Source organism: Ochotona curzoniae, unplaced genomic scaffold, assembly GCF_017591425.1.
Source record: "Ochotona curzoniae isolate NIBS_2020 unplaced genomic scaffold, NIBS_Ocur_1.0 scaffold_1037, whole genome shotgun sequence".
Lineage (NCBI taxonomy): Eukaryota > Metazoa > Chordata > Mammalia > Lagomorpha > Ochotonidae > Ochotona > Ochotona curzoniae.
The window spans coordinates 30,087,534-30,100,914 of NW_024467083.1; the positions used below are offsets into that span (position 1 = coordinate 30,087,534).

The 13,381-nt window shown below is 48.7% G+C and overlaps 2 protein-coding genes across 4 annotated transcripts; one reads left to right on the forward strand and one right to left on the reverse strand.

Moving 5' to 3' along the window:
* Positions 1–118: 118 nt before the first annotated feature.
* Positions 119–6,889, reverse strand: LYSMD1 (LysM domain containing 1). The gene is made up of 3 exons (XM_040998749.1): positions 5,996–6,889; positions 1,582–1,946; positions 119–1,238 (listed from the first exon to the last, which is right to left on the reverse strand). Exons 1-3 carry the CDS (start codon positions 6,173–6,175, stop codon positions 1,103–1,105), a joined length of 681 nt encoding a protein of 226 aa, XP_040854683.1. The 5' UTR covers positions 6,176–6,889; the 3' UTR covers positions 119–1,102.
* Positions 6,887–12,958, forward strand: SCNM1 (sodium channel modifier 1). 3 transcript variants are annotated; one of them, XM_040998745.1, is made up of 7 exons: positions 6,887–7,084; positions 7,321–7,391; positions 7,582–7,670; positions 7,750–7,847; positions 7,946–8,034; positions 11,540–11,737; positions 12,802–12,958. In XM_040998745.1, exons 1-7 carry the CDS (start codon positions 7,034–7,036, stop codon positions 12,899–12,901), a joined length of 696 nt encoding a protein of 231 aa, XP_040854679.1. In that variant the 5' UTR covers positions 6,887–7,033; the 3' UTR covers positions 12,902–12,958. The 3 variants fall into 3 exon arrangements, with proteins under 3 accessions (XP_040854679.1, XP_040854682.1, XP_040854680.1); XM_040998748.1 differs by lacking the exon at positions 11,540–11,737 and having other exon boundaries at positions 6,900–7,084; XM_040998746.1 differs by lacking the exon at positions 7,321–7,391 and having other exon boundaries at positions 6,900–7,084.
* Positions 12,959–13,381: the final 423 nt, after the last annotated feature.

Consider the following 13,381-nt stretch of genomic DNA (forward strand, 5'->3'; position numbering starts at 1 on the left):
GGGTGCAAGGTCCCAAGGATTTGGGCCATCCACAACTGCTTCCCCAGGCCACAGGCAGGGAGCTGGATGGGAAGCGGGGCTGCCGGGACATGAACTGGTGCCCACATGGGATCCATAGGCAAGGATTTTAGCTGCTAGGCTACTGCGCCAGACCCCACTTTTCATCATTTTCATACAGGAGACATATTTCCTACCATCACTGAGGTACCCTTGCCTACTTCTAAGAAACAAACAAGCTGTTCTGCTGATCAATGTCACAAATTTCAAACAACTATGCAGTTGAGGGGCATGGGATAGATAAGTGGGTTCCAGTGGGAGGAAGGGGCATAACAGACTCCCCAACCTGTCTTCCTCTTTACACCCCAAGGTATTCCTCCTTTCATCTCTTCACACCAGGACAGGCTGAATAGAGAAACACATCACAAGGGTCAACTGGCGGACTGGAGGGTTCAGGTCCCTCTCCATCCTGCCCGTCTTTACAGTGAACATTGTGGAAAGGTTACAAAGAACCCCTAGGTCAAAGCTGATCCGCTGAGGCTAGCGGAAAGGCCCGGCACAGTCTGCCCCTCCTCAGCAGTAGCACTTAGTTCACTGACTGCCTGCACCCTAGTCAGGCCTCCCCGGGGGTACCAGCAGTCACTGGCTCCTGTTCACAGGTGGCCCTCACCACAGGCCATGTGGCACCTTGTTTTTTTTTGTTTGTTTAATTTTTTCTCAGCTAAGAGTAGGAAGGAATAGAATACAACAAATAAATAGTACTTGAACATAGCACCAAATAAATTATATGACTTCATTGGAGACCAGGGGAGCCCCTCTTTCCCTGCTCTAATGGCAGGGCCCCGTGAAACGGACAGGGAAGGCAGCCAGGGCGCAGAGAGAGCCTTCTGCAGCTGCGGGACAGCACTAGGTTCAGTCCAGGAACCAGGAAGGAGTCCAGTACCCACCCCTACTCTTGCCAAGAGAACTGCCCCAGGCCAAGGAACTCTCGAAGGGCAAGGGGGCTGGAGCTGACAGAGGCAGGCTGGGAAGCCATGTTCTTGAGCCTCACCTCAGGCTCCTCTCCCCTTCAAGCTGCTGCTTCTTTCGACCAGTTATGGAGACATCAGAGTTTGAAGATTTCATCCTCCTGGTCCCGTAGTGTCCGGGTCCGAGAGGTCCGGGTCAGGGGCACAGGACCTAAGACTGCTCGCTGCTGCGTCCGAGGGGAGTTGAGCTGGAGATCTGCCTCCCCAGGGACCCTGTAGGTGAAGAAAGCAGGGGAGACAGTAACAGGTCAAGGGACGAAACCTGAGCATGGGCCAGGCGAGGTGCGAGGGGAGCCTCCATGTGAACTGGTTGCCCTAGGAGAAAATCACGATGCTTTCTGGGCAAATCAACCCCAACACTGCTTCCCACATGGTCAGTCACCCTGAGGACAAAGCCCAGTGTTCCACTGTCCCCACCATCCAGCAGCCACTGGCTCTGGGGCCCCCTGGCTGAGAGCTAGTGTCTGGCTTCTGCTGGTGCTGAACTGACTTATGGTGTCTGGCTGGGGAGGAAGGAGTCTCTGGAAGATCTCCTCAGCGACCATCTTGGACTCACCCACTTTCCCCCCATTTCAGCTTCTGAGCGGCAGCTTTCTTTGACAGGCTGATCTGTGAGTCAAGCTTCTTCAGGAAATCGGAGGCTGAGAGGTCATGGGTGGGTGTGGCAAGTTCCTGGCGAGCCGTTGGGGGGACGTCACCGTTGGCATGTCCTGCACCTGTCTCTCCTTTCTTCCTCTCCGTGGAGTGCGGCCAAGCATCATCCTTGCTTGGGTGTCCATCTTCCTCTCCATCTTTTTCTTCCTCAGAATCCAAACCACTGAACAGGTCTCTGGGCTCTGTCAGGATGGGGATGTAGAGGGTTTTCTTCAGGAAGATGGAGTCATTTGTATAAAGGCGGTTTGCACGCTTAATCTGTTCCATCTTTCAAAGAAAGGCAGCAGAGTTAAGGACAGTAACAGTGGCCAACCTCTCACGGCAGCTCAAGCTTTCTAAAGGAATAGCAGAGTTGTATCTGGCCTGCTAACAACCATGCCCAAGTGCAAGTTGGAATTACTTCTATTTTTCACAGTTTTTTTTTTTTAAGATTTATTTATTTTTATTGAAATGACATACATACAGAGAGGAGGTAGAGAGAGAAAGATCTTTCATCCGTTGGTTCATCCCCCAGGTGGCCCCAACGGCCGGAGCTGAGCCAATCTGAAGCCAGGAGCTTCTTCTATATTATAGTTTTTAGCTGTTTTTGATTTCAGAGGTTCTTTGTTTTCAAAATTATTGGAGGAAAAAGTTTTTATTTATTTAGAAGCCGTTATTATTTAAAATATTATGAAATCTTATTACTTTTAAAGATTTATTTCTATTGCAAAAGCACATTTTACAGAGAGATCTTCCCTCTGCTGATTCACTCCCCAAGCAGCTGCAATGGCTGGAGCTGAGTTGATGTGAAGCTGGAAGCCAGGGGTCTCTTCTGGGTCTCCCACACGGGTGCAGATTCTCAACACTTTGGGCTGTCCTCTGCTGTCTTCCCAGGCCATAACGGGAGCTGGACAGCAGGTGGAACAACCAGGATACAAACCGCTGCCAATATGAAATGCCATGCTTGAAAGTGGAGGATTAGCTGGTTCAGCTATCGCACCGGGCCCAAATATTACAAAAACTTTAAAGTATTTATTTAGGGCCCGGCGCAATAGCGAAATGGTTAAAGTTCTCGCCTTGCAAACACAGGGATCGCACATGGGCGTTGGTTCTAATCCCGGCAGCTCTACTTCCCATGTCCCTGCCTGTGGCCTGAAAAAGCAATCGAGGCCGGCCAAAGGTTTTGGGACCCTGCACCCACATGGGGGACACAGAAGAGGCTCCTGGCTTCAGATTGGCTCAGCTCTTGCCATGGTGGTCACTTGGGGAGTGAATCATTGGACGGGAGATCTTCCTCTCTGTCTCGCCTCCTCTCTGCATATCTGACTTTATAATAACAATAAATAAATCTTTTAAAAAATGCATATGTGGGTGAAGTATTTAAAAAAAAAACAAGTAAATGAACAAATCTTTAACATATAGAGTCTGGCACAGTAGTCTACTGGAAAAAAGTCTTTGCCTTGTACTGCCAGGATCCCATATGGGCACTGATTCATGTCCCGGCAATCATGCTTCCTGTCCAGTTCCCTGACTGTGGCCTGGGAAAGCAGTGAAGGATGGCCCAAAGCCTTGGGACCCTGCACCCACATTGGGAGACCCAGAAGAAACTCCTGGGTTCTGATCGGCTCAGCTCTGGCCATTGTGCCCACTTGGGGAATGAATCAGCAGATGGAAGATTTGTGTCTTTCATCCCTCCTCTTTGTATATCTAACTTTCCAATAATAATAAATAAATCGTAAATCTTTAAAATATATATCCTTTAAAATACATACCAAGGTATGTATTATGCATTAACCTAGCTGCTGAAGTCCTCGCCTTGCATGCACTGGGATCCCATAAGGGCATCGGATTGCATCACAGCTGCTCCACTTCCCATCCAGCTTGCTGTTTGTGCTCTGGGAAAGCAGTCAAGGATGGCCAAAGCTTTGGGACCTTGCACCCACGTTGGAGACCCGGAAGAACTCCAGGCTCCTGGCTTCAGATTGCCTCAGTTGTGACCTTTGCAGCCATTTAGGGAATAAACCAGCAGATACATCTTTCTCTCTCTCTCTCTCCCCTATAACTCTCTCCTTCAATTAAAAATAAATGATTCCTTTGGGCCCGGCGTGGTGGCCTAGCCGCTAAAGTCCTCCCCTTGAACACGCCAGGATCCCATATGGGCTCCGGTTCTAATCCCGGCAGCTCCACTTCCCATCCAGCTCCCTGCTTGTGGCCTGGGAAAGTAGTCAAGGATGGCCCAAAGCCCTGGGACCCTGCACCCGTGTGTCAGACCTGGCAGAAGCTCCTGGGTCCTAGCTTTGGGTCAGTGCAACACTGGTTTTTACTGTCACTTGGGGAGTGAAACATCGGATGGACGATTTTCCTCTCTGTCTCTCCTCCTCTCTGTATATCTGACTTTGCAATAAAAAATAAACAAATCTTTAAATAAATAAATAAATAAATGAGTCTTTTTTTAAAAAACAGAAAAATTGTGGGCTCGGCATGTGAGTCTACTGGTTCGGGTCCTGGTGTCCTGCTTCCCATCCAGCTCTCTGCTTGTGATCTGGGAAAGCAGACAAGGAAAGTCCAAGGCCTTGGGACCCTATACCCACGTGGAAGACCCAGAAGCAGCTCCTGGCTCCTGGCTTCAGATCAGCTCAGCTCCAGCCACTGCAGCTGCTTGGGGATTGAATCATCTGATGGAAAATCTTCCCCTCTGTTTTTCCTCCTCTTTGTATATCCAATTTTCCAATAAAAATAAATAAATCTTAAAGAGAAAACAAAAATTGTTAGTCTTTTAATCTAGCTAAACACATTTTGTGTGTGTGTAAGCTGAAACTGGATTTTTGAGAGAAACTTCATCGACCACAATTATATATATAATTTATTTTATCCTATTTTTTATTGAAAGGTCAGATCTACAGAGAGAAGCAGAGACAGAAAGATCATGTGTCCACTGGTTTACTCCTAAAGTGGTGGCCACGTTCGAAGCTGAGCTGATCTGAAGCCAGGACTGTGGAGCTTTTTCTGGGTCTCCCACGTGGGTGCAGGGTCCCAGGGGTTTGGGCCATGCTCTGCTCCTTTCACAGGCCACAAGCAGGGAGCTAAAAGACAAGTGGAGCAGCTAGGATTCACCCATATGGGATCCCGGAGCATATTAGGCAAGAATTTTAGGATCTGGAGCCAAGGCCTAGTAGCTAAAGTCCTTGCCTCGAACGCGCTGGGATCCCATATGGGCACCAGTTCTAATCCTGGCGGCCCCACTTCCCATCCAGCTCTTTGCTTGTAGCCTGGGAAAGCAGTGAAGGGAGGCCCAAAGCCTTGGGACCCTGCACCCGTGTGGGAGACCCGGAAGAGCTCCTGGCTCCCAGCATCTGATCGGTACAGCACCAACCGTTGCGACCACTTGAGTGAATCATCGGACGGAAGATCTTTCTGTCAGTCTCTCCTTCTCTCTGTATATCTGACTTTGCAATAAACATAAAGAAATCTTAAAAAAACTTTAGCCACTAGGCTACCACACAGGGCCCTACGCAACATGCTTACATCTGTCAAATCCCTTGCATTACCTGCGCTTTGCACACAGTGAGACTGTAAGTTAGAAATAAGTATGAGAATGGCATATTATGAACTTAAAACTGAAACCCAGCTTTCCGTGGGTTAAGTCAAGAACTATTACACCAGCGTCACACAGGGCATGTGTTCGGGTCCTGATTCTCTATTTGCAACCCAGCTCCCTTCTGATGCACGTGGATAGCAATGGGGATGCTTTCCCTGGTGCAACGGGATGTCCCCAGCGCTTGGTCCCTGCAGCCACATGGGAGATCCCAAAGCTCGAGGCTCTCGTGGCTTCTGCCGAGCCACATCACTCTGGAACCATCTGGGAGGGATCCAGAGGATGCAAGATCTGTGTCTCTCCTCTCTCCCTGTAACTCTGCCTTACTAAACAATAAAACAAACCCCGGAAAATAATAAAAGTTCTTCATTGTCGTGAGTTAGAATTTTCCTATGTGGTTAAACAGTACAGACTTCAGAGACAGACCTCTGACAGTTACTCGACCTTGGTCAAATCGATGAAGCAATTTAAGCCCTTATCATCATCATCATCATCATTATTTTAGTTGCAAAAACGGCACAACAGCTGACCACTTGATAGGTGCACAAGGCTCCAATAGGCTACTAATATGCAAAGTCCCCAGCACCGTGTGTGGCTTCACAAACAGGAGCGGTTCTTCTCCACGGGGTGGCAAGGCAGCAGCTGTCCCAGCCACAGGGCACCGCTGGCGGGGAACAGAGAGCCCTAGCAGGCCATTTCAGGGAGACCTGGCTGCCGACACCCCAATCCTTAGAAGACTCACCGTCACCCCGTATTTGAGAGCCAGTCCAGCCAGGGTGTCTCCAGGCTGCAGCAGATGCTCCAGGCGTCTTTCTCTCACGGGGGAGCAGGCCGACTGCACCAGGCTCCCGTAAGAACGCGCCCGGCTCCCCTGCAGCAGTCCCGACCCCCCCAGAGGGGGCTGTCTCGAGGGAGAGGCCATCTCCTCACGCTGCAGATCGCTGTGGGGTTGCGACTTAGTGGTTGATCCCGCGAAGGGACAGGGTGCAAATCCGTGAAATTCTGGGGACTCCTTGCTCCCCTCGGCGCTACGTCCGCCCCCTCAACACACACACACTCACAGCTTCTCCTCCCTCCACGCCCCTTCCCACAGATCTGTCCCCCAAGGAGGCTGTCCTTGGAGTCTCCCTAGCGCCCCTGCCACACTCGACCCCCCCAACTCTTGGCTACACCGACCTCTGACCTTTGAACTCTGGCCACCCTCCTCAACACTCTGCCCTCAGTCCAGCAGCACGGCATTGGGGCGCCCCTACATCCCAGTTCTCTCTGGTCCCTGGGCTCGTGAGCTAAGGGGGCTGGGAAAAGAAAAATCAGGCCCACTCCAGAGCGCGGAGGAAGCGCGTGGAGACAGTGGGAGTGTGGTACACTTTCCACTCAGCGAACGCTCGGTCCGCGTCAGATAAGTCACTCCCTCACATCCGGGGCCCACATCTGAGTTCTTTTTTTCTCCCGACGCTTAGACGCTCCGAGACGCGAGGACCCAGATGCAGCGGAGTTTCGGCCAGCCCTTGACTAGAAGACTTCATTTCCCAAAAGGCTTCGCATCCGCGTGGTCGCGGGGCACTCTAGGAAATGCAGATGCCCTCAGCGCGCCGCGGGAGGCATTTCCGGACGCGCATGGCTTACGTCAAAGGGCGTTGCCGGGAGTACGGAGGCCGCCCGGAAAGAGCGAAGGGAGGAGAGGAGGAAAGGAGGCCGACCCCTTCTCCTACGGTGGCCTGAAGGAGTGGCGAAGTGGTTGCGAGGGGATTGATCTTTTGTGGGATTTTTACAGTCCGTAATGTCTTTCAAGAGGGAAGGGGACGACTGGAGCCAGCTCAATGTGCTCAAAGTAAGCGCCAGCGGTGTGGTTCCGCCTCTGCAGCCTTGAGGAGCTTGGTTTCGTTGCTTTGGCAACAGGGCGCGGGTTGGGGGCGGAGACGGTGGGGAACCAGACCACCGGGGCTGGGAAAGCGACCCCTGGCCTCTTGGCTTCGCGATCCCTGTCCCTGCCGTCCCTGTCTCATCCGACTCCTCCTCCCTGTCGTCTCCCTTTCATCCCCGTCCCCACGTCCCCCCACCCTGCAGAAACGAAGAGTGGGAGACTTGCTGGCCAGTTACATCCCGGAAGATGAGGCGCTGATGTTACGGGATGGACGGTGAGGGCGAGCGTGTCAAGCCCGAGGCTCTATGGTCAGAGGCGGAGAGGGGCATCAGGGATTGCATGAGGAGAAGTGTGGTGGAGGTTGAGAGACCTCGGAGTTGGGCTTTGCAAGGGTTACTGAGGCAGAGTGGGTCCCACAGAAGGAACCCTCCCTCCCTTCCCAAACATCGTCTTCTCTCCCGCAGCTTTGCTTGTGCCATCTGCCCCCACCGACCGGTGCTGGACACTCTGGCCATGTTGACTACCCACCGTGCAGGCAAGAAACATCTGTCCAGTAAGTGTGGACTAAGAGAAGAAACCCTCCAACTCTCTGCAGACACCCCTGGCTGGTACACTTTTCCCCTTCTCCTCAGGCCTGCAGCTTTTCTACGGCAAGAAACAGCCAGAAAAGGGCACGGAGCAAAATCCAAGACAGCAGGGTGACTCGAGGAGGGATGAGACCCAGACTGAGGTAAGCAGAGAAGGCGAGATTCCTTCCATCCAGGCAGGGTCCTGCTGCCTACGCCAGGCTGGGAAGGCACTGACTTTGTCTCCTGCCCCCTGTGCCAGGCTCCTCTGCTAACCCAGACCCGCCTCATCACCCAGAATGCTCTGCACAGAGCTCCCCAATATAACAGCTGCTGCCGGCGGAAATACAGGTGTGTGGGGAAGGATGGCTCTAAACATTTTTAATTGTAACCTGAGGAGTACTAGTGTTCTGTAGATGTTAGTTGCTTTTTCAAGGAAAGAAAAGAAGAGCTTTTGATTTGCAAATAAGATTTGCAAGTGATACTTCTGCAGTTTTAACTTGTGGAATAATATTATTTTTCAAGGGCTCTACAAGTGTTTACATAACAACGTTTAAAAGCTTTGAGCTAAGCTGGTGTCAAGCCTCAGCCTGTGGTGCTGACACTCACACGGGCGTGTTTGTTCGAGTCTTCCCTGCTCTGCTTCCAATCTAGCTTCTTGGCTCCTGGTTTTTCAGGCCGACACAGCTCTGGTCATTGTGGTCATTTTAGTAATGAACCAGCAGATGGAAAATCTCTCCCTGTTCTTCTCTGTCTGTAACTCTGCATTTCAAATAAAAACAAATCTTTTTTATTTTCTAAAGATTTTTAAATTTTTTTTTATTGGAAAGTCAGATATACAGAGAGAAGGAGAGACAGAGAGGAAGATCTTCTGTCTGTTGACTCACTCCCCAAGCAGCTGCAGTGGCCGGAGCTGTGCTGATCCAAAGCCAGGAGCCTGGAGCCTCTTCCAGGTCTCCTACATGAGTGCAGGGTCCCAGGACTTTGGGCCTCCCTTCACTGCTTTCCCAGGCCACAAGCAGGGAGCTGGATGGGAAGTGGGTCGCGGCATTAGAACAGGCACCCATAGGGGATCCCTGGGCCTGCAAGGTGAGGACTTTAGCTGCTAGGCTACCGTACTCAGCCCCCTTTTTATTTATTTATTTATTTATTTATTTATTTATTTATTTATTTATTTATTGAAAGGCAGAGTTACAGAGGCAGAGAGAGATTCTCCAACCACTGGTTCACTCCCCAAATGCCTGCAACAGCTAAAGCTGAGCTGATCCAGGAGTTTCTTCTGGGTCTCCGATGTGAGAGTCCCAAGGCTTTGGGCCGTCCTCCACTGCTTTCCCATTTTATCAGCAGGGAGCTGGATGGGAAGTTGAGCAGCCGGGATACAAACCAGCACCCATATGGGATTCCTGCACCACAGGCCAGAGAATTAGCTCACTGTGCTGACCCCCAAAAGAAATTTTTATTTTATTTTTACAGTCTTTGTGTGTATGTGTGTTTGTGTGTGTTAAAAGAATTTAATCTGCCTGTACATTTCTGTCCACACAAAACTACAGAAATCAATACATACTTTACAAATATTTACCTGTCTGGAGACATTCAAGTTATATTTTTACAGTCTTGTAACTTTATTTAGTTGTCATACACATTGTAGATTAATTTTTTTATATTTTCATTTCGAATTTTTTAATTGTGTGGTACAATTTCATATAGACTGGGATTTACCCCAAAAGCTCCCACCCCCGACAGATTTTTCCCCATTTTACTACAATGATATAGTCCTTCATAAGGAATCACAATTCCATCAGTCTCTTATTTAAGTGTACCCCGACATTACTGGTACAAACAATGTCAGACAGTCCAGCATCCCATTGTCTACACATTTCCAACAGTTTCATTGGGAGTCCATTTTTAATCTGGAAGCAGGAATGAATGTTTCATTATACCCCCACATCTGGATATGGTGGACCCCAGTATTCCATTACTATATACATTTCCATAATTGAGAAGCCATGAAACAAGGTCAACAACTGGTATGAATTAGAACAACTGCAACAACAACGATGACAAAAACAAATTACAGCACAATGAAAAAACGCTCCACTGAGTAACCAACCATGGGTGACAAAAAGGAAGCACAGAAGGCTCTTGGGAAAAATGATGACACCGTGTAACCCATGAGCCAGCAATAAATTTGACAAGAGAAAAGAAAGTCTTTGGAATAAATAAAACTGAGATAAAAACATCAGAACAAATGGGATGTAGCACCCCCCCCCCCAAAAAAAAAACACCAGTATGGATTGGATTATTGAAGTTACTCTTTCCATGCTGGTTTCTTTATGTAAGAGAGAACATATGGTATTTATTCTTTTGTGACTGACTCATTTCACTGAGCATAATGCTCTGTACTTGGGACCACCTAGTTGTAAATAGTATGATTTCATTCTTAACAGTTGAATGATATTCCATGGAGTAGATATACCACACTTTCTTTAACCACTCTTCTTTGGACGCACATCTGGATTGTTTCCATGTCTTTGCTATTGTAGATTGTAGTGCTGCAGATGTAGGATTACAGATCCCCTTCTCATATGCAGATTTCATTTCAATTGGGCATATTCCTAGCAGCGGGATAGCTGGGTCATATGGCAGATTTATTTGCAGTTCTCTAAGCACTCTCCATACAGACTTCCACAGTGGTTGTATTAGCTTACACTCCTACCAGCAGTGAAGGAGGGTACCTTTCTCCCCACATCCATGCCAGCAGGTGTTGTTAGTTGAGTTCTGAATGTCAGGCTGATCTCACTGGAGTGAGGTGGTACCTCAATGTGGTTTTCATTTATATCTCTCTGATGGCTAGGGAGCCTGAGCATGTTTTCTTATGTCTGTTAGCCATTTGAATCTGTTCTTTTGAAAAGTATCTGTTCATTTCCTTTGCCCATTTTGTTACAGGGTTGCTTTGTTTTGCTGTTCCTGGGTTTCTGAAGCTCTTTGTAAATCCTGGATATTAGTCCCCTATCACTTGTGTAGTGTACAAAACTTTTCTCCCATTCTGTTGGTTGCTTCTTCACTTTGTTGATGTTTCCTTTGCTGTACAGAAGCTTTTTAGTTTGATGTAGTCCCATTTGTTCATTTTGGCTTTTGGCATCTTTTTCTAAGAAGTTTTTCCCTGTTCCTATTTCTTGGAGTGTGCTTCCTATGTTTTCCTTTAATACTTTGATGGCTTCTGGGTGTAGATTTAAGTCCTTGATCCATTTAAAGCTGATTTTCATATAATGTGGACGTCTGCAGATTTTTTAATATACATAGGTACATAGGTAACCAAAGTACAGAGCTCATTTAGCGAATCTTCATCCTCATCACATTTTCTGGATTATCTCACACAGAAGCAGTATGGGACATTCCTTATTCTTTGGCCCAGACAGTTTTGTTGAGCCTGGTATCAATGCACACATCTGGAGTCCCCATCTCTTTCATGGCAAACTTCCGGATCTCTCTGAGCGCCTAAGGAGCACGGTTCTTGAAGCTCACCCCATGGATGCCCTTGTGAATGTTGTTGGTATACCCCCACATCACCACCTCACTGATGGCAGAACAGCCCTTCTTGCCACTCTTCTTTGCAGGAGCCATTTTCTAGGGCCCAAGCTGGAAGAGGCCCTAGAAAGCTGTGCTCACTCCCAAAAGAAATAAATCTTAAAAAAAAAAAAAAAAAACTTTATCCCAAACGATCCCAAAATTATTTCTGTGAGGAGCACGTCCATGAGGGATGCAGTTGAGGGGTCACTGCTGTAAGGGGTTAGAAGTGATAGTCATAGAAGATTTGGTCCCTTTATTGCTTTATTGCTTTTTATTCTCTACCCAGACCAGAAGCTCCTGGTTCCTCTGTCTCTCACTCCTCTTTGCCATCAGCTGCAGAGGTTGAACTCCAAAGTGAGAAAATGAGCAGGGAGCCTGAGTGTGGGCCCAGCCCACCGGCCAGAGAGGCAGCAACCATCCCAGCCCCTGCACCCGTGAGCCCCATGAAGAGACGAGCCCTGGATCACTACCTCACTCTCCGAAGGTGAGTGTGCCAGATCACTTCCCTTGGATTTTTCTCTTTTCTCTCCGATTTTTTTTCCACACTTAGTTATTTTTTTTTTTTTGTTACCACTAACTTCTTAAATGTTTTTATAAAGATTTATTCATTGTGGCTGGTGTTGTTGTATACTGGATAAAGCCACCGCCTGCAACAGTGGCATCCCATGTAGGCGCTTATTTGAGTCCCAGCTTCTCCGTTTTTGATCCAGTTCCATGCTGATGACTATGGAAAAGCAGTGGAAAATGATTCAAGTGTTGCAACCATCTGGGGAGTAAGCAGGAGAGTGGAAGATCTCTCTTTTTTGTCACTCTTCAGCTTTTCAAATAAATAAATCTTTAAAAAATTACTCATTTATTTGAAGGGGGAAAGTGACACAAAGATCTTGCATTCGCTGTTTCATTCCCCAGATGGCTGCAATGGCCAGAGCTGGCCCAGATCAAAGCTAGCATCCTGGAGCTTCTTCTGGGTCTTCCACATGGTTAGCACAGGTTCAAGTCCTTGGGTCATCCTCAGCTGCTTTCCCAGGACATTAGTAGGTTGCCGGATTAGAAACAGAGCATCCGGGCTCGGCGGCGTGGCCTAGCAGCTAGAAGTCCTCGCCTTGAATGCACCAGGATCCCATATGGGCGCCAGTTCTAATCCCGGCAGCTCCACTTCCCATCCAGCTCCCTGCTTGTGGCCTGGGAAAGCAGTGGGGGACGGCCCAAAGCTTTGGGACCCTGCACCCGTGTGGGAGACCTGGAAGAGGCTCCTGGATCCTGGCTTCAAATCGGCATAGCATCGGCCATTACAGTCACTTGGGGAGTGAATCATCAGACAGAAGATCTTCCTCTCTGTCTCTCCTCCTCTCTGTATATCTGCCTTTCCAATAAATAAATAAATCTTTTTTTAAAAAAAATAATCAGAGCATCCAAGAATGGAAGTGGCACTCTGATAAGGGGTACCAGCATTACAGGTGGCAGCTTAGCTCACAACACTACCCCCTCACCACTCACTTTTTAATAAACCTTTTTCCCTGAATAATTACTTTTTTCTGATGTTTCTAGTTCCGGGTGGATTCCAGATGGAAGAGGTCGATGGGTAAAAGATGAAAATGTTGAGTTTGACTCGGATGAGGAGGAACCACCTGATCTGCCCCCAGACTGACACCCCCTTTACCCCATTCATTTCACAAATAAACAAGAGTTTACTTCGGGGACCTCACTTTCCTCCAGTGTGGTTCCTTGTTCCATCACAAGATTTCCCATCTGTTCCTTCTCAGCCTCCCTGCTGCTTCCCTGGGATGTATATAGCCCCTCCTCACACTTCTAACCCCTCCCCCAGCGTTTACCAGAGTCATGCCAAGCGTCAGCTGCACGCAGCCCAGTGCCCTATTAATAAGTCCATCAGCAAGAGATCTTTGCCCTTCATGTTGTCTGCTTGCTTCTCCACCCACCTCTGCTTGGAAGTACCGCTCCTCTCATGAGCACTGTGGACAGGCCCCAGGGGGCTTGGCCACATCTGAAAACAGGTCCTAGGCTTAGTGGCCTGTGAAAGGAGAAGAGATTAAAGGTCCTGGCAGGATTCTGGGGAACACCGGGCGGGGAGGAGGGGTGCAGGGAGAGGCACTCCCCCATTGCCTCCTGG

Bases quoted from the DNA above. Each gene is read 5' to 3' on its own strand.
- LYSMD1 (XM_040998749.1), bottom strand. From the start codon at position 6,175: ATGGCCTCTCCCTCGAGACAGCCCCCTCTGGGGGGGTCGGGACTGCTG. The intron at 1,947-5,995 runs GTGAGTCTTCTA...TTTCTTTGAAAG, and splicing joins CTCTCAAATACGGGGTGACG to ATGGAACAGATTAAGCGTGC. The intron at 1,239-1,581 runs GTGAGTCCAAGA...CTTCACCTACAG, and splicing joins CTGAAATGGGGGGAAAGTGG to GGTCCCTGGGGAGGCAGATC.
- SCNM1 (XM_040998745.1), top strand. From the start codon at position 7,034: ATGTCTTTCAAGAGGGAAGGGGACGACTGGAGCCAGCTCAATGTGCTC. The intron at 7,848-7,945 runs GTAAGCAGAGAA...CCCCTGTGCCAG, and splicing joins GGGATGAGACCCAGACTGAG to GCTCCTCTGCTAACCCAGAC. The intron at 8,035-11,539 runs GTGTGTGGGGAA...TTCTCTACCCAG, and splicing joins TGCTGCCGGCGGAAATACAG to ACCAGAAGCTCCTGGTTCCT.